Source organism: Hippopotamus amphibius, chromosome 11, assembly GCF_030028045.1.
Source record: "Hippopotamus amphibius kiboko isolate mHipAmp2 chromosome 11, mHipAmp2.hap2, whole genome shotgun sequence".
Lineage (NCBI taxonomy): Eukaryota > Metazoa > Chordata > Mammalia > Artiodactyla > Hippopotamidae > Hippopotamus > Hippopotamus amphibius.
This window is the reverse complement of record NC_080196.1, coordinates 20,048,755-20,067,897: the sequence shown is the minus strand read 5'-3', so window position 1 is coordinate 20,067,897 and position 19,143 is coordinate 20,048,755. Positions and strand designations below refer to the sequence as shown.

Below are 19,143 nucleotides of genomic sequence, written 5' to 3'. Positions count from 1 at the left end.
ATTTTTTACTTCTCTTATAGGCAGAAAAGTCAAGATCTCTGTGTTAGTTTTTTCTAGAACTCTGTAGATGTATCATCAACTTGTGGCCAAAAATGATTTTGGGATTAGAATTGTATCATCTTGTGGTATATATACACAATAGCATATTATTCAGAAAAAGGATATCCTGCCTCTTTGCAACAACATGGATGGATATTGAGCACATTATGCTGAGCCAGATAAGTCAGAGACAGACAAATATGATATGATGTTACTTATATGTGGAATCTTAAAAATCAAACGTTAAAAAAAACCACAGAGAGTAAAATGGTGGTTACCAGGGTGGAGGATAACATTGATGGTATTTAAGGGTACAAATTTGTAACACATATTAAAATAACCATAGAGATTTAATGTACAGTTTATTAAACAGAGGCAATAATATTCTACTATAAGTATATATACTTATAAATATCATTAAAAATGGCAACCATTTTACAATATATAAATGTATCAAAATAACACAAGATGTACACCTTAAATTTATACAGTTACATGTCAAATTTATCCAGTTAAAAATTGTATCATCTTATTATGCAAATTTGGCCTCTAATAATTGATGACACACATATCAGCAACACTCACAGTGGGTCAAATGGGGAAGCAGTATGAGAGTCGTTAGGGGGACCAGGAACCAGGTTCTCAGCTGCAGCGGTGGATGCCAGAGGGGCACAGCTCTGAGGTGACCCACATCTGTAGTAGCTCCAACAACGATGGCAATAAACCACATAGCAACCACTTGCTGAGTGCTAGGCATGTGCAGTCTATTGAAGCCTTACAAATCCTTGATGAAGCTGCTGCTGCTGTGCTGTTGTTGTCATTGTTATTATTAACAACAGGTGGCAAACTGAAACACACAAACTTGTTCCTGATAGCACTCAGCACATTAGGTAAGTCACAAGCCTGGATCTGAACTTAGGAACGCCAAGCTCCAAAGCCAGTGCTCTTAAATTGGCACGCGGTGAGTACTCTAAATCCTAAATAATAAACAGTTCCAAACCTTCGGCACAGTACTCGTGTTAAGAGTGGGTAATGACCCTCTGCATACCCCATCCAGATGGAATGGCCCAGCTTTTATTTGCTTGTTGCACACTTTTAACTTTTTTTTTTAATTTATTTTTATTTTTTTAATTAAAAAAACATTTTATGTTGCCCAGTTTTTAAATGTTTTGAAGGAGTCTCTTTTCTTGTGGCTGATACCTTGGATTACATATCGCCCTGAGAGGTGAAAAACAGTCATCAGGAGAGAAGAACGTGATGGCCACCATGACAGAGCTGAGTCCCACAGAAGGGAAGTACTCCCAAGATATACAAGGGGATGAGAAGCTCAGTCCCAGGAAAGGTAAAATCAACCTCAACTACATTGTTTTAGGATTTTATGGAGGATTTTTACAATGTTATAATACAAAGAAATAAATTTATATCTTTTAAGTTGTTTAATTCTTTTTAAGAATCAAGTACTATTAATGTACATTTGCAAATACATGAAGGAAACAAATACCACTATTCTAAAAAATTATTTTATTTTGACGATTACCTTCTAATCTTAGTCCATATGCATTTACATTCTTTTTTTTTTAATTTATTTATTATTTTCTGGGGGGTACACCAAGTTCAATCATCTGTTTTTATACACATATCCCCATATTCCCTCCCTCCCTCAACTCGCCCCCCACCCTCCCTCGAGTCCTCCCCACCCTCCCCATCGCAGTCCTCTAAGGCATCTTCCATCCTCAAGTTGGACTGCCTTTGTTATACAACAACTTCCCACTGACTATTTTACAGTTGGTACTATATATATGTCTGTGCTACTCTCTCGCTTCGTCTGTTTCCCCTTCACCCCCCGCCCCCCCCAAACCTCGAGTTCTCCAGTCCATTCTCTGCATCTGCGTCCTTGTTCTTGTCACTGAGTTCATCAGTACCATTTTTAGATTTGCATTTACATTCTTGATAATTGCTACCAAATTGTCTACACATAGTATTGTGTGTTCTGCACGTATGGCATGTAATATTGTAAGCATACATGTAATCCTTAATTAGGTAAAGTAAAAGATTACAGAAACCTCAAAAATCAAGAAATGAAAAAAGAGTTTAATAAGCTTAATTCAACCACTGTGATTTGTTTTTATTGCCTTTATATGTATATTTTACATAGTTCTGTGAGGTATATATTATGTTGTATATTTTGGACCATACATACTTTTCTATTTGCTTAATAATACAATCATTAGTCTTAAAGGATACATATTATTATCCTAATATATCCAATAGATAAAGTATTATTTACCTGAAAAATCCTCCTGTGGTTGGATATTTAAGTTGTGGAGTTTTGGTTTTGTTTTGTTTTGTTTTTTACTTACCTATCATATAGGTAGATAGATTGATTAATTGATAGATATAGTTACATAGATATAACATATTTTATATATTATATATAACATATATCTGTCTATACATATATTGCTTCATTATATCCTTTAACATAACATTTGTCTGCAGTTGGAATTATTACTTCCTCAGGCCTTTTTCCTAAGAAAAATAAAAATTTGAAGCAATGGTTTCAGATATTTTATTACCATCGGCCATTATAGAGACCTTAGTTTTTAATGTGAACGAACATGAGGTCACATAGAGAGTTTTGAGCAGAAAAGGGCATGATCAAATTTATAGTATGACTGGAGCACTCCAGATGCTATAATGAGAGTAGATTAGAAGCAGGAAGTCAAGTTGAAGGCTATTGCAAAAAATCCAGGCAAGAGATATTGGTAGCTAGAACCACATGGAAGAGGCTTTAAACAAAAAGATAGCAGTGGCCCTAGTGAGAAGTGGTAGAATTCTTCATACATTTGGAATGTAAAGACAACAGTATGTTCTAGATAGATTGGATGTAGGCTGTAAAAGAAAGAAATCAAGGATAAATTTCAAAGTGTTTGGAAGGATAGAATTTCTATCAACTGAGTTGGGAAGGAATTTGGGTGGAACAAGATTGGGAGGGGGAACTTAGGGGCTTAGTTTTGGATCTATTAGATTTGATTTGTTGATTAGTTACTCAGTTGATTTTTAGTGGAGCAAAAAATGATTCATCTTACATCAGTGGCAACTTCAATTTGACAAAATGCAGCATTATTGTATTATATATTGACTTTTTAAAATTTAAAACGTGAGATGTTGCACCAACATTATTTTTCATCTATTTTAACTAGACACGGAAACAATTTTTAAGGACATACATAGTACACTGTAGGAAACGGTTAACATGCAGGAAGCACCAGACTAAGCCTTTTAACTACACCATCTAGTGGATCTTTCCTTAATCTCATAAGGCAGGTGTTCACCCCACCAATTTGTGAGCAAGTAGTCTCCTGGTTTGCTGATACTCTCTTTCTATAGCCTTTGGCCTCTAGGATCCCAAAGCAAGTTGGGGAAATCAGAGGCCAAAGAACTGATAAGTTATTAGTTGATTTGATTGACATAGGAAGTCACCACCCAGCCCTGAAAAAGAAAGGAAAACCTATACAAAGATATATAATTTTTTTTTAGCTCCTTGCTCTAATTACAGTATACTTACCAGTTTCTTCCAAATTCTTCCTCCCCCACTACATTCACTGCAAAGGTAAATGTTCCACTTAAGGAGAAGAGAGTATGGTATTGAGGGAAAGACTCTTTTGTAGACTTTAAGTCACCTCTCTTCTTGGAGTTCTGAAGACTTCTTGATGATGCATGGTGTTGTTCTCCTCTCCTACATACTACAACCATACAAACCCCATAGATGAGTGCACTTGGGTTGTGGCAAAGGTATTCTCATGGAGTCACCTGGGACAAAGTAAAAACCACCATATACATGCAGAGCAGTGGTTAAGAGCACAGACACAGGAGCTATACTGTTAGCTGACCTCTCTGCACCTGTAAAATTGGAATAGGAGTAGCTGCTTCATAGGATTGTTGTGAGGATTAAATGAGTTAATTGTCACCACATTACATAAAGTATCCGAAGCACCTGACACGCCTACTGACTCTCCTCCCTCTAGCCCTTTTCCCCTTGGCTTCCAGGACACTACACTTTCCTGGTTTTCTTCCTACCCCACCAACCATTCCTTTTCAGTTTCCAGTGCCAGTTTCTCCCCATCTATCCAACCTTTAAGCATTAGAGAGCCCCAGAGTCAGTACTAGGGCTGGTTATCTTCTCTATTTATTCTCATTTCCTAAAAAGCATGACTTCAAGTATCATCTTGAAGGTTATTAACTCAATGTTATGCCTTAGCCTCTACCTCTCTTCTAAATTCTAGAGTTTAATATCCAACAACATTCTCAACATCTCTTGGGTGCTTAAAAGACATCTTTGTCCTAACTTTCCAATAATAAGCTCTTTATCACCCCTAAACCTGCTTTTTCACACCTAAACCTGCTTTTTTCACAGAACTCTCTCCCACTCCATTCTTCCAGCTATCTAGAACAGGAACCTCTCCAATGCCCTTCCCCCACCCATCCGTAAAACTGAAACCAAGATTCAGTTATTCCCCTACTGGGATCTCTGGGATCTTATCACATCTTGGTTCTTCTACTGCTGCCTAGTCCATGTTCTTCACTTCTCTTCTGAATTGTTGCAATAATTTCTTCCTGGCAATAGACGTCTTTCCTGGAAGTACAAAAACAGATTATTTTAATTTTTTGCTCATTTCTTTTTCTGTTATTTTTTCACTATATTTCTTCATAGTTTGTGGGTGTCAATTTTCCTCTAGTGAGAAAATCTTTCTAGAGGTTGAAAATTTAAATGAAAATTTGCCCTAACTGAGACATTAGAAGAAGAAATCTATACCAACAAATAACTCCTTCAATGTTTAAAATTTACGTTATATATGTATATAATATAGTACATATAATATAAATCATAAAATTTAAATATGTGTACATATACATATTTTATTTACTTTTAATATATATTCTATGTATCCATATCTATATATATTTAAATATGAGTAATTTCATCAGCCAGAGAATATAATAACCTAGGAACGGAAAAGACAAAATTGCAAGAAGAATAGAATACCTCAGAGCAAGTCAAGGTCTATAAAGCTGTTGTATAAAACACCCTTTTGACTCAATTCAGTGATTTCCTCCTTTTGTAATCTTTCTTTCTCAAAGCCAATAGAAGTGCCATTTAAATCACCAGGTGATACCTTTCTGTATTATAACTTGTGAAAAATAAATGATGGTTCGATAAAGAAAGCACTAATATAATGTCATAATATTTCCAGCTCCAAGTTTATGTTCTACTCGCTACGGAATAGCCTTCATCGCACATCTCTGCAACTTCATAATAATGGCACAAAATGTTATCATGAATACCACCATGGTAGCATGGTCAACAGCACAAACCGTCAGTCCCAGTTTAACGGCTCCACTGAAGGGGCCTGTTGACTCATTTGATGACCCAAATAACTCCCCAAAGAGTCTTCCTGCAGGGGTAAGCAAGTTGTGTTCTTGTTTTTGCCGTTTGTTTGTTTGGATATTTATTTTTCTAGAGTTTATATGTTAAGAAGTTTTAATTGAGGATATAGTGATTTGAAGCAAGTGAAAGATCTAAAAAGGCTTCCTAAGTTATGAAACAGCCTTCCTATAAATGGTTTACCAAAGCATTCTCTGTTTCTTTAAGGCCCCCGTATATGATTGGAGCCCTCAAATCCAGGGCATCATCCTTAGTTCTATCAACTATGGCATGATCCTGACAGTGGCTCCCAGTGGATACCTGGCTGGAAGAATAGGAACAAAGCAAGTGGTTGGTGCTGCTCTGTTTGGATCCTCTCTTTTCGTTCTCTTCACCCCTCTGACAGCTGACCTTGGACTAGTTTTCCTCACTGTAATTCAAACACCTCAGAGCGTGAGCCTGGTACCCAGATATTGTATAAGTATGAACTGGATATGAATTTCTCTATGGGATCACATATCAAGAACTCTATTTTTATTTCAGGAGTTAGGATATGGGGGTCAGTTTGCACTCTGGGAGAGATGGAGTCCTCCACCTGAACAAAGCCAACTCTGCAGCATTGCTTTCTCAGGTAAAAATACATAACTGAAATAAGTCCACTACCATCCAACATTCTTTCACTGAGTTCTTTGACTTTATTTTTAATTGCAAGGTTCTTTGTTTTCCGCTCAATGTTAATCAAGTATTTATAAATTAGGGGGATGGGTCCTTTGTCTGTGACATGACTTTCAGTTATTTTCCCCAGGTTGTCATTTGTGATTTGGTTTTGCTTGTAATGATTTTTGCTGTTTTGTAAAAAATACATTTTTAGTAGTCGAATTGATCATTCTTTCCTTTTATGGCTTCTAGGTTTGAGTCATAGTTGGAAATGTAAAAGCATCCAACAATGGCTGAATATGTATGGTTTCATTTTTATATTTAAATTTCTTACATATTGGAGTTTATACTAGTGTTCAGTGTGAGACATGACTCCAACTTAATCTTCTTTGAATTACCCTCAGTTGTCCCTGAGAACTGCTTTCTGACAATGATCTTCCTGGACAGTGTACCTGGAATGAATATTCTGGAGGAAAAAGCTTCAGTTACACTAAGTAAACACGAAAAATGGAAAGAGTATGGCTAAGAAATTGGAGATTGCCAAAGTATGAGTGCTGGGTAAGAAAAGAAGTGTAGGAGAGCCAGGGACTCTTCAAGTCCAGAAAACAAGCCATGTACACACACATACACACCCTGCCTGACCTTATGCCTCTCTACAGCCCTTCACAACCTTGGAGGATTAGCCTTTGTCATCAGAGCTCATATCCACTGATAGGGGAATAGAGGCTCCAGTTTGGACCAAGGAAACTCACTTTGGTTATCACAGCTGACTAAGGGATGTCCTCAAGTATAAATAAGGATTGGCCTTCCCAAATTCCCAAACATTTGAAGGAAATCAAGAGCATGAAAGAGAGCAACCAAACTCAAACACTGCAAACATTAACCCAAATGAAAAAGAAATTAATAAAGGAATTGAAAAAAGACTTTAAATAATTAACAAATAACATCAGAGAGATCCTAGAGAATATGTGAGGATAACATTCATTTAAAAAGAAAATACTGCTATAAAAAACAGCTGTTGCTAATTAAAAATGATTGCCAGTATTTTTAATTGAAATGAGTGGTCTGAATACCTACGTGAAGGGAGATGGCCATCACATCAGCTGGACAAATAAATTGAGATATTATCCCAGAATACAAGAAAATCAGGAGATGGAGAGCATGAAAGAAAATTTAAAAGATTTGGAATGAAGGCAGTGACCATGTAAAAGTTGCAACTGCCTTTCTTCTCATTTTTTGTTAAATAGGCACAGAGCACCTGGAATAGGTCAACTCACTGTCTGGAGGAATCTTGGGAACCTACAAGACAGCAAGTTTAGAGTCTCCCTTGTTTTTAGTGTTGAGGGAATATGTTTGCAGTCCCAGGCAGATGGCCTCCAGAACCTGGTTCTGGGAACATAGAGCTACTGAACAGGCTGAACCCACCTGCCTGCCTCAGTAATTCTTGGAGCAACTGCCATTTCTACTGATGCTGGGTCTCCTCAGCAGGCTGCACTGGTGGACAGCATCACTTAGCCCATGAGGTTGGAGGGGGACTCTCCAGAAAGGCACCTGCCCTCAGTGGAAGGCCCCAGGTACTGCCAACCTATAGGACAAAATGTACTGTATCTTCCACTAATGGGGCCCACAAAGGCACTTCTATACACAGGAAACTTTGTAACCACTTAAGGAGCTCAATAACTTAGGGGAGAAGACTGAGCAGACCAAACAGAACTGGCAACTCATATTTGTTTGTTTGTTTTGGCACACGGGCTTAGTTGCTCCATGGCATGTGGGATCTTCCTGGAGCAGGGATCGAACCCATGTCCTCTGCATTGGCAGGCGGATTCTTAACCACTGCGCCACCTAGGAAGCCCCTGGCAATTCATATTTAATGCAGGCTTCATAGGTGATGAAAACACACACACACGCACACACCTTCAATCTAAGGATCCTATATCATACAGCAGTGAAAATGAAGAAACTACAGCTGCATGCAACAACATGGATAAGTATTAGCAATGTTGAACAAATAACATCTATCATGGGGGAAATTGCCTTGATGCAATAGTAGCCGCAGGTACACTACCAAACTATGCCTGACCTCTATGCCAGAGGCCATGGAACAGATACATTCACAGAACAAAATAGGTGCTGTAATTGCACAGTTTGTAAAGCCAATTTAAAACACAGAGTGAGATGTAAGAAGGAAAATGGGGTAAGTTAACACATTTAAGATAAGGTGCAAACAGATAGACGGAACAAGAAGGGGCCTGATCTTGGACTGATGCAGGAACTTGTCCCCCATTGTAACTGGAGTAAAGCCAGAGAGTTCAGAGAAAAAGATGCAGATCTGGCAGATTCAGTGGTAGAAAGAGGTACTAGTTTCCATCTTCTTCAGTTTGTGTCCTGGAGTCAGTCAGCCTCATTTCAAATGCTGCCTTTCCCTGTTATTAGCTGTGTGACCTTGGGCTAGTTAATTAACTTCTCCATGTTTCTAGTTCCTCAATTGTAAATTTGGATACTGGTACTTAAGGAGATAACACAGGTAAGGTGCTTCAGTAAAGAGCAAGGCTAAATGAGAAGGAAAACATAAGTGATTTTTGTTTTTTAAACTGTGGGATCGAGAAAGCCCTTTTAAGCAAAGGAGTAAATCTAGAAGTCATTACAGAGGAAACTTACAGATCTGACTCCATGAAAACTTACAACTGCTAGATTACAAAACATACCATAAACAAAGTTTAAATTGGGAGAATAGAATTGCAGCCAGAATGACAGACAGAAGGTTATTATTCACAACACATACAGATTCTGTAAACTGAGGCAAAGTTAAACAAGTGAGAGAAACAAACAAAAAGATTATGAACAGATAGTTGACAGAAGAAATAAAAAGGACAAACATAGGAAAAAATATTCAACTGCACTATAAAAAGAAAAAATGATATACTGGTTTGCATTCATATTTGGAAAACCATATGTAGGAGCTTTGAGCGTGTCCAATGTTGTCAAGAGATGAGGAAAACAATATTTGTTGGCAGATTAATTTGGTATAGCCTTTTAGCAGGATACTTCAGCAGGATCTGTAAAAATAAAAAATGTACACTCTGATTTAGCAAGTCCACTTCTGATATTTTACTCTACAGAAATAAATTATGTTTAAGTTCAGAAGTGACAATTAAGTTTACGTTGAGAAATAATAATAACTGGGTAGAGTCTACAGGGACATGGAAATATTTACAAGACAACCAATTGTTAAATAAAAAATAAATGTCTCAGGACAATAGCTACATTATGGTCCTGCTTATTTAAAATTAATAATAACTCATATATATATAAGTGTTTTATATATATATATATATATATATATATATATATATATATATAAGTTGACACATTGATGTTAATATTCATCTGGAAAAAAAACTAATAGTCTAGTTTTGAAGAAGTTGTAAAAGGGAAATGTGCCTCACTATATATGAGAATACTCTGTAAAGCCATGGAAATTGAAACAGTGTTATTAGCACGTTAATAGACAAATCTGTCTAGCTTTCTGTCTACATATTACATAAATGCATTTATAGAGAGATGCATGTATGTATAGATATACATTATGTATGTGTGCAGAGAGGAAAGGTATGCAATTATACATCATATAATAAATCATAGCTGTTGGTTAACATTAGAGTGGGGGTGGAACGGGGGACATGTGGGGGGAACTGTGGTTTTTTGCAGTAATTTACTTTTACAATAGCATGTTATATGAATTGTGTAATTAAAAATTAAAACAGCATAAAAGGAAGCATGATTGTCATCTGCAATGTTACTAGGGAACTGCCAGAAAAATGGGTCATCAGGACAACATATGAACTCAGTTATAAATCTGAAGTTCACATAGTCTACTGTGCTCATCTCCTTATGGTGATACTGCTCTGTAACATGTCATCTGTCATTCTGTAGGCATCTATCAGGTGGCAGTCCAGAGCCGCACAGCTTATTCTCTTTTTGCAGGAAGCTGCATTGCCACCCTCCTGGGTGGTATCATCAGTCAAGCCCTTGGGTGGCCTTTTGTCTTCTATATCTTTGGTAAGCTACTGTCTCCCCAGGTTTTCATATTCAGGGAGGTTCTTCTGAATATCTATCTCTGTGTACTTTTCTGGAGGAAATGAATCAAGACAGAAAGATGCTAGTAAAACAAAAATGTCTTAATATAATAGTAGGGAAGAATTAATCTATGCCATCAAAGAATTTAGAAGTCCTCTTGCCTGTGATGCTGTTAACCCACCATGATGCATTATTAACACAAAGTGATTGGGCAAAATGTGCTGCCCCAGCAGGCCGTAGGGGACAGATGTGCAGAGTGGTGGTCTGTGAGAGACAGAAGAATCAGAGTTGAGGAGATGGAGCTAAAAGCCCCAAGAGAGCAAGGCAGATAGAGCTCATGGGAAAGGGTGCCTAACAGGAGACAACTGCACACAGAGAAAACCCTGGTTATCTGCAGAGTACCCCTTGATACTCAGCAGAGCCCTGATTAGGGTATGTGTCTGAAGGCATCATCTGAGGCCGGGGGGAAAATCATTGGAAAAGATTAAAGAATAGTGTCCAGTACTTATAGAGAATCAGGGTTAGTGCCTGTTTCTACAAGACAGGCTGAAAAAATGTATAATTCTTGGGTCATTGGGCAGAATACTCATAAATGTCTTTCCTCAATAATGAGAAATAATTATCTCTAGAGGACACACTATAGTAGATCCCTCTAACAAATGATAATGGCCAGACCTAAAAGGGTCAGTGTTTCCATATTGTTTAACTGTATCCCAAAACAAAGCTCAAAAATATTTATAGGAATACAAAAATATCCAGCACCCAACAAGACATAATTCATGTCTGGCTCAAACCATAGGTTACCAGGCATGGACAAAAGCAGGAAAATACAATCCATAATAAGGAGAATAACCAACCAATCAATACCAACCCAGAACTGACACAAATATTAGAATTAACACACAAGAATAGCTATTATAACTATATTATAACATAACTCTATTTGTTCAAAAGTTGAGACATGCAAAATATATTTTAAAAGACTCTAAATCAAACTTCTAGAGATAAAAACTACAATATAAGGATTGAATTAATGACAGATGATACAACAGAAGTAAAGATTAATGAACTTAAAAGTAGCAATAGAAACCATTCAGAACGACCTACACAGAGAAAAAATAATAATAATAAAATGAGAACATAAGTAAGGTGTGTACTGCCCAAAGGAGAGGAGTGGGATGGGGGAACAGAAAGAACTCTTTGAAGAAATGAAGGCTGAAATTTTTCCAAATTTGTTGAAAACTATAAACTCACAGCTCCAAAAACGTCAATGAATCTCAAGCACAGGAAACATGAGGAAACCTGTAACAAGTTATATCATAATCAAATGACTCAAAACCAGTAATAAAGATGAAATCATAAAAGCAGACAAAGTTAAAAAATAGAGAGAGAGGAAGGAAAATAATGATGACTGCAGCTTTCCCACCAGAAGCAATGAAAGCAAGAAGGCAATGGAATAATATCTTTCAAATACTGCAAGAAAAAAGAAAAAATTTGTTAACATAGAATTCTAGATCCAAGGGAAAATTTAAACTTTTCAAAACAAAAAGGCAACATAAGGACATTTTTAGACATACAAAAGTTGAAAGAATCAGAAATTCAAATTAGAAATTTCAATAGCATCAAAACATTTGTAACAGTGCTAAGTCTGACAAAAGATGTGAAACACATTGAAAACTACATTCTCATGAAAATAAAAGATCCTAGAGTAGCCAATTTTGGAAATTAATTACAAAGTTGTAAGACTAACACAGCCTGATGTCAAGGTATATTATATAATTACAGTCATCAAGACATTGTGGTATTGGCATAAAGACAGATAAACAGATCAGTGAAATGGTCATAAACAGACTTACACATAAATGGTAAACTGATTCTTGACAAAGATGCAAAAGCAATTCAATGGAGAGAGGATAGCTTTTTTAACAGATGGTGCTCAAAAAAAAAAAAAAGAATTTTGATCCATATCTTGCACTCTATACAAAAACTCAAAATGAATCTTTGTAAGATCTGAAATTATTATTCTTTTAGAAGAAAATATGTTTGTTCTTTAGTTAGGCAAAGATTTCTTAGCTATGACACCAAAGGCTTGATCTATAAAATAACAAATTGATAGACTAGATTTCATCAAAATTAAAAACTTTGGGGGGGAGAAAGATGGCGGCAAAGTAGAGGGACGTGGAATGCATCCCTCTCCACAGATGCATTGGGAATGCACCAAAGGACACAATAATTCCCACAGAGAACCAGCTGAACACCAGCAGACGGCCTCGGACACCAGAAAGGACTGCAAGGAGCCCGACATAACCGGTAGGGAGGCATCTACGAGGGCTCAAAGAGGGTGAAGCGGCGGAGCTGTGGCAGATGGGAGGGAGTGAGAAACACATGGAGGGTCCGCAGCGCAGCTTAGCGTCCCGGGACCGAGACGTCGATCCACAGCTAAACAGAGGGTCCGGGAGCAGGAGCGTGGGAACCGGAGAGCTGGTTCAGGGTGAGAAACATTGTTGCCAGTAAGGTGAGGGACTGAGAGGACAGGAGGGAAGAGGTCCGCGGCAAGGAGTGCCCGTCCCTCAGAGCTGCCTGGCCCTGATCGCGGCTGGAGGCTGCAGGCTCACGGGCGGGGGGGGGGGGGGAGGAGCTGGACACATAGCCTCTCTCTCTCTTTGGGCGCCTCTGCAACAGGCAGTGGAGAGACGCCCTGCGGGGCCACCTAAGGCGCTCAGGGATAACAAGCACCCTCAGGCACTCGGGCGGGGCTAGATTAAAACCCCTTGGAACACCAGCAGCAGGGAGGCTGCTGAGAAAAAAACAAACAAACAAAAACCCAAGAGAGGCCCAACTCTAAGACTTTCTGTTTACGCCTGAGCCACCGGAGTCCCTCTGCAACAGGCACCTCCAAGCCCGACTGAAGCAACAGTGCACCACTGCTCACTCACTCCCAGGAGAAGGAACCACTATTGTACCCTCTCCCTCCCCACACACCGACGTTTACAGACGAACAATAAAGGAACCTCTGCTGGTCACAGTATAATGCAAAAAAACCCAAGGCGAGGAGAAGGACACTTACAGCTGAGACTCTAAGGAAACAGAAATATTAGTATCAATTCCTATTGAACTGGTCCATTCTGGGATCAGTTCTGGATTTTTTTTTTTTTCTTTTTCTCTCTCTCTCTTTTTTTTTTTTTTCTTTTTTTTTTTCTTTATTAAATACGATCTTAGCCCTAAGGGATCTATGAGTTTTATAACATAATTTTTTAATGATATTTTTTATTCTTTTTATTCTTTTTTTTTTTTTTGCCTTTTTATATACTTCTATATCTAGCTAAGTTTTTGGTAGTACGGACAATATATCTCTCATACTTTCCTTTCATCCCTATCTTTTATACATTTCTATTCCTTTCTTTTTATTTGCATATTTCCAACCACACTACGCTCTTCTGTTCCCCTTTCTTCCAGCCATTTTAAGTTTATTTTATCTTAACATACTTATAAGCAACACTATCGGTCTGCTCAGACTCCTTGCTCTATTCTCCAGATGACGCACCGCCTTGGTATTTAATATTAGGTTTTTGTCTTTATCTTAGTTCTTAGTACAGTTGTCTAATTACATTCTGAGAATCTCCATTCTCTCTGGTGGTACTCTGGCTCTTTTCTATATTTGATTCTAGCTTACAAAATCTCCCTGGATTAATGTTTGTATGTGTAAGGTGTTATTTGTTTGTTTGTTCACTTTTGCTTTTGTCTCTGATTTGTTCTGTTTCAGTTGTCAATTTCAGTTGGGTTTCTCTTTGAATATCTGATAGCACACTGGGGTTCTGTCAGATCTTTCTAGAGCCTTATGTCCTAATGGATTCAGTAATTGTGTGTCTTATACATGTATGTGTTTCCTAGACTTAATATTCGTTTAATCCAATACTTGGACATTAGTCTGAAGCTTGGACAGTCTTCTATAAACACCTCTATCGCCAGGACAAGCAACCCCAAAAGTCTGGACAACCATGAGGAAACAAAGAAACACCATGCAGGCAAAGGAGCAGGAAAAAAACCCACAAGACCAAATAAATGAGGAGGAAATAGGAAAAATGCCTGAAAAAGAATTTAGAGTAATGATAGTAAAAATGATACAAAATCTCGATAACAAAATAGAGAAAGTACAAGAAACAGTTCATAAGAACTCAGAAAAACAAACAGCAATGGATAACAAAATAACTGAAATTAAAAATACTCTAGATGCTATAACCAGCAGAATGACTGAGGCAGAAGAATGAATAAGTGAGTTGGAAGATAGAATGAGGGAAATAAACGCCACAGGGCAGGAAAAAGAAAAAAGAATAAAAAGAATAGAAGACAGTCTCAGAGACCTCAGTGATAACATTAAGCGTACCAACATTCGAATGAAAAACTTTGGCTCTTCAAAAGTCATTATTAGAATCTTAAAGAGACAAGTTGAGACAGGGAGAAAATACTTGCAAAACACATATACAATAAGGACTTTTATCCAGAGTATGTAAATAATTCTCAAAACTCAACAGCAAAACAAAAACCCAATTTAAAAATGGGCAAAGACATCTCACTAAAGAAGATAGGGAGAGGGAAAATAAGCATGTGAAAAGGTGATCAACTCAACATCCTTTGTCATTAGGGAAATGCAAATAAAAACAATGAGCTACCTCTGCACACCTATTAGGATGGCAAATTGTGACATAATAAGAAATATATAGATATGGTTCCTGCCACCAGTTCCTGACACAGAGCTCCTAAAGCTCTTGCAGTTTTGTGAGTGGTGGGAATGACAGGAGCATCTAAGCAGAGTTCCTAAATCTCTTGGAATTTCTTGAGTTATAGGAGCATCTTTTGTTTAATGAGGTCACTCTTAGTAGCCTCCTGGATAGCTTCAGGATGGAGGCCACCAGAAAGACCAAGCCATAATTAAAAGCTTGGAACTTTTAGCCCCACCCTCCATCCTCCCAGGAGGAGAGGGTGCATCAGATTGTGTTAATAATCAATTACGCCTACATGACAGAGCCCCCATAAAAATCCCTAAACCCCTAAACTATGGGGTTCTGAGAGCTTCCAGGCTGGTGAACACATCCACGTGCTGGGAGGGTAGCATATCCCCAACTCCACGGGATCAGAAGCTCCTGCACTCAGGACCCTTCCAGACCTCACCCTATATATCTCTTCATCTGATCCTTTATCATAGTTTTTATAATAAACCAATAAACATAAATGAATATTTTCCTGACTTTTGCAAGCTATTCCAGCAAATTATCAAACTGAGAGGGAGTTGTGGGAACCTCTGAATTTGTAGCAAAGTTGAACAGAAGGGTAGGTAACTTGAGGACTCACTACTTGCAATTAGTATCTGAAGTAGGGGGCAGTCTGTGTGACTGAGTCCTTACTCTGTAGGGTCTGTGCTAATGCCAGATAGTTAGTGTCAGAACTGAGCTAAACTGTAGGACACCAGGTTGGTGTCTGTAGAGAATGAGAGAATTTCTTAGTGTGAAAACCCCACACATTTGGTGTCAGAAGTGTTGTGAATAGGGAAATCGTTTTCCTTTACTAATACTAAAAATGTTGAGATATCAGGTTTAGTGCCATTCCTAGGGTCTGTGATTTTCATGCACACAAATAATCAAGAAATGTAAAGGAATGGATTCTAGAAAGCTGTGATATTCATGTGAATTTTTTGAGAAATGGGAAAAAGATATTATGAGCAAGAGCTTTCCCCAGGACCCACACCAAAAAATGTCCCAATGTAAAAGAAATTCACACAGAATTTTACCAGTTTTACCTCTGCTTGCAGGAAGTGTTGGCTGTGTCTGCTGCCTTCTCTGGTTTGTTTTGATTTATGATAACCCTTCACTCACCCATGGATAAACATTACAGAAAAAGAATACCTCATATCCTCCTTAGCCCAACAGGTACACATAAAAACTCCAGCCTTCTCCAGAGATCTTGTGTCAGCATCTGGATTTATCAGGGTGACAGAGTGTCTCAGATCTTACTCTTCTGATCAGTAAATTTGTTTTCAGGTCAGCTCTTCTAAGCAGCCTTTTCCCATCAAAGCTATGGTCAGATCTCTACCCCTCTGGTCCTTGTGTTTTTGTTGTTTTGGCCATCAATGGTTATTTGACACAATGGTTGTATACACACCAACTTACATCAGCTCTGTGTTCAACGTTGATATCAGAGATGTGAGTATATTTTCCTCCAACCATTTCTCCTGTTTGCATGACTCTCAAATTACTCTGCCTTCACAAATCATTCCACCTAGAAAAACTTATCTTTTGTTACCAAGAAATAATCTGACAGTCATGTAAGTAGCTTTTCTGAGGGTATGATGGAAGAGGCTACTGATTTTCTTAGGAAAGTATGATTTCAGAGTTGTCAGTATGATTATTAGTGATTTATCAATACAAGATGTAGTCTCACAGCATTTATTATGATGGTTTACTCAATTTTTTCCCCTCAGAGTGGGTTCCTGTCTGCACTTCCTTTTTTTTTTTTGCCTGGATCATTGCTATCCTGAGAGGTTACCTGGCAGATTTCCTTCTGACCAAAAATTTTAGGCTTGTTACAGTGAGGAAAATTGCCAAAGTTCTAGGTAAGAGCAGGACCAAAAGGTCTGAAAATTCACAAGGCGTACAATAGCCAAAGTTGTATCTTGTTTAATTCGTCTGTTCCTCATTCCATAGGAAGTCTCCCCTTTTCAGCATCCCTTATGGTTCTGCCATACGTTGCCTCCAACTATATCACAGCAGTGAGCCTTCTGACGCTCTCCTGTGGCCTAAGCCTGTTTACTCAGCCAGCGATCTATATCAATGCCTTAGATATTGCTCCAAGGTAGGACTGTAATCTTCACTCTCATTTTCATACTTTCTGAAAAAGATTTAGCCTGCAGCCTTCGGGGAACCCCAAACTTTGTGAAGTCATAAATCATGGGCAAGGAGCACTGATGGCGTGTGGCCATTTTTTCAGGTGTGTGGGGGAAGGGGTATTATTGATTTGTCTGTGTCTCTTATTGAACATACACAGGGCAAGTCCTTTTTGACATAATTGCTATATGATGGATTCATATGCTGACCAGGGCTGAAGGATACTGCCAAGCGTCTGTGGATCTAGCCTGGAACATTCCTGTCACCCACAGGCATTCCAGCTTTCTGATGGGAGCCTCAAGGGGGTTTACACAGATATCTGCTATCCTTGTACCTACTGTCAGTGGATTTCTTCTCAATCAAGTAAAGTTTTCTTGTCAAGGATTCTTAAAACGCTCTGCCAAATCCATTCATAAAGGTAATAGCATAAAAATATTTTCATATTTTGGGTAATAAAATCAAATTGTGGGTAACTTTGTCATGAAGATCAACTTGGCAAAGAAAAATACAGAACAATTTGTTTCATGACCTCAATCTTTATTCATTCTGAAACCAAAGCACTACTCACTAGTGATCCACTGGTAATATCCAGTTTTTGAAATCACACAGCCACAAAGATGTCCCATGAGAAGATGATGAATCCATGCATATATGCAACTTACCGTGTTTCCTGCAGCACTTTGAGATTTTCATTTGCATAATCATGCAAAAGCAAAGAGATAATAAAATCAAATATGCTTAAGTGTCTGATACATGCAGATATTATCATAGGTATTTCATATGCAGTAATCTCATTTAATTATTGATTCGCACACCAGTTATGAAAATGAAATATTATTATCCTCATTTCCTGATAATTAAAATCTGATAGAATATGTCTTTCCACTAAGAGGATGTAGAATCAGAATTCTTCTTAGACCTGTCTAGCTCCAAAGCCCACAATCTTCTTACAAGATTTTTCTTGCATTGCAAGAAGAAATATTATTAGCATATATATGTATGTATATAGTCATGATATGTGCAAAAGAGAAAATGTATGACACTTTGATAAATACTGACAAATGCAATTCTGGAGGTTAATTTAAAGGTCCCTAAGTCCATTTTATGAAGAACATTCTGAATCCATTTTGAAATTCTTTCCACCAAACTATTAAGCTGTGTTCAGGAAATGAATTTCTACATGAAAACCCACTAGTGAATATTGTCTTCTAAACTATTAATATGAGTTTCATAGAAAAAGGGATGAAAGGGGTAATATTTACTTGAATTTTTGTGTCTTCAGGACCTTGAATTTGAGTGGAGGAATGCCTTCTCCTTGTTGTTTGCCATTAACACATCAGGACAGATCTTCTACTTTATATTTGGAAAAGCAGATGTCCAAGACTGGGCTAAAGAAAGGAAACTCACTCGTTTATGAAGGTAGAGAAAAATGACTTCATCTATGGTTATAGCCAGAGACACACTATGTAAATTTTTTTCTAATTTTTATTTTATATTGGAGTATAGGTGATTTACAATTTTTAAATTTTTATTTTATGTTGGAATATTAAATTTTTAATTCTATGTCATTTTCTTTCTTAGTTACCCCACCTTGGATGGAAAGTCATTAGGCACCTTATTTCATAAACAAGAAGGCTTCAGTGATGAAAATAACAACAGAAAAAATTTTCTTTGCTGTAGCTCTTTTCAAATCTGAGATCAGTTCTTTATTTTACTCAGATTTCTTTTTGAGGCAAATATAAGATGAATGAAAATTCAAATAAAATGATAGCCAAGAACAAAGTTGTCATCTTCATAGAATTAACAATGGGTTCAGAGGAGCTGCTGTAGGGGAAGCAGCAGGCTAGATTCACAAGTTTTGGAGCTCTAAACAGGAAACAACATTTTGAAACTCTTAATCGAGGACAATAACCTCCCTAGGGCAATGATTCCTCCTACTTGTGAAAATGAATATTAATTTATATATTTGTTGGGCTGGATTGTCCATGTGTTCCTCCCTTTGTATGCTCCACTCTCCTCCATCCTGCTTGGGCCCTGGGACACTGATCTGAGTGGTTTGCATCC

General features: G+C 37.7%; 1 protein-coding gene across 1 annotated transcript; it reads left to right on the top strand.

Moving 5' to 3' along the window:
• The first annotated feature begins 1,219 nt into the window (after positions 1–1,219).
• On the top strand, positions 1,220–18,849 carry SLC17A3 (solute carrier family 17 member 3). Its single transcript, XM_057700554.1, is given in 16 exon segments — positions 1,220–1,381; positions 5,295–5,393; positions 5,396–5,447; positions 5,449–5,503; positions 5,693–5,815; positions 6,008–6,095; positions 10,109–10,183; positions 16,008–16,061; positions 16,064–16,125; positions 16,237–16,398; positions 16,677–16,700; positions 16,703–16,808; positions 16,900–17,047; positions 17,352–17,442; positions 18,362–18,498; positions 18,661–18,849. Coding segments are annotated over 15 exon segments (1,359 nt in total). The 5' UTR covers positions 1,220–1,296; the 3' UTR covers positions 18,497–18,498; positions 18,661–18,849.
• The last annotated feature ends 294 nt before the right edge of the window (positions 18,850–19,143 follow it).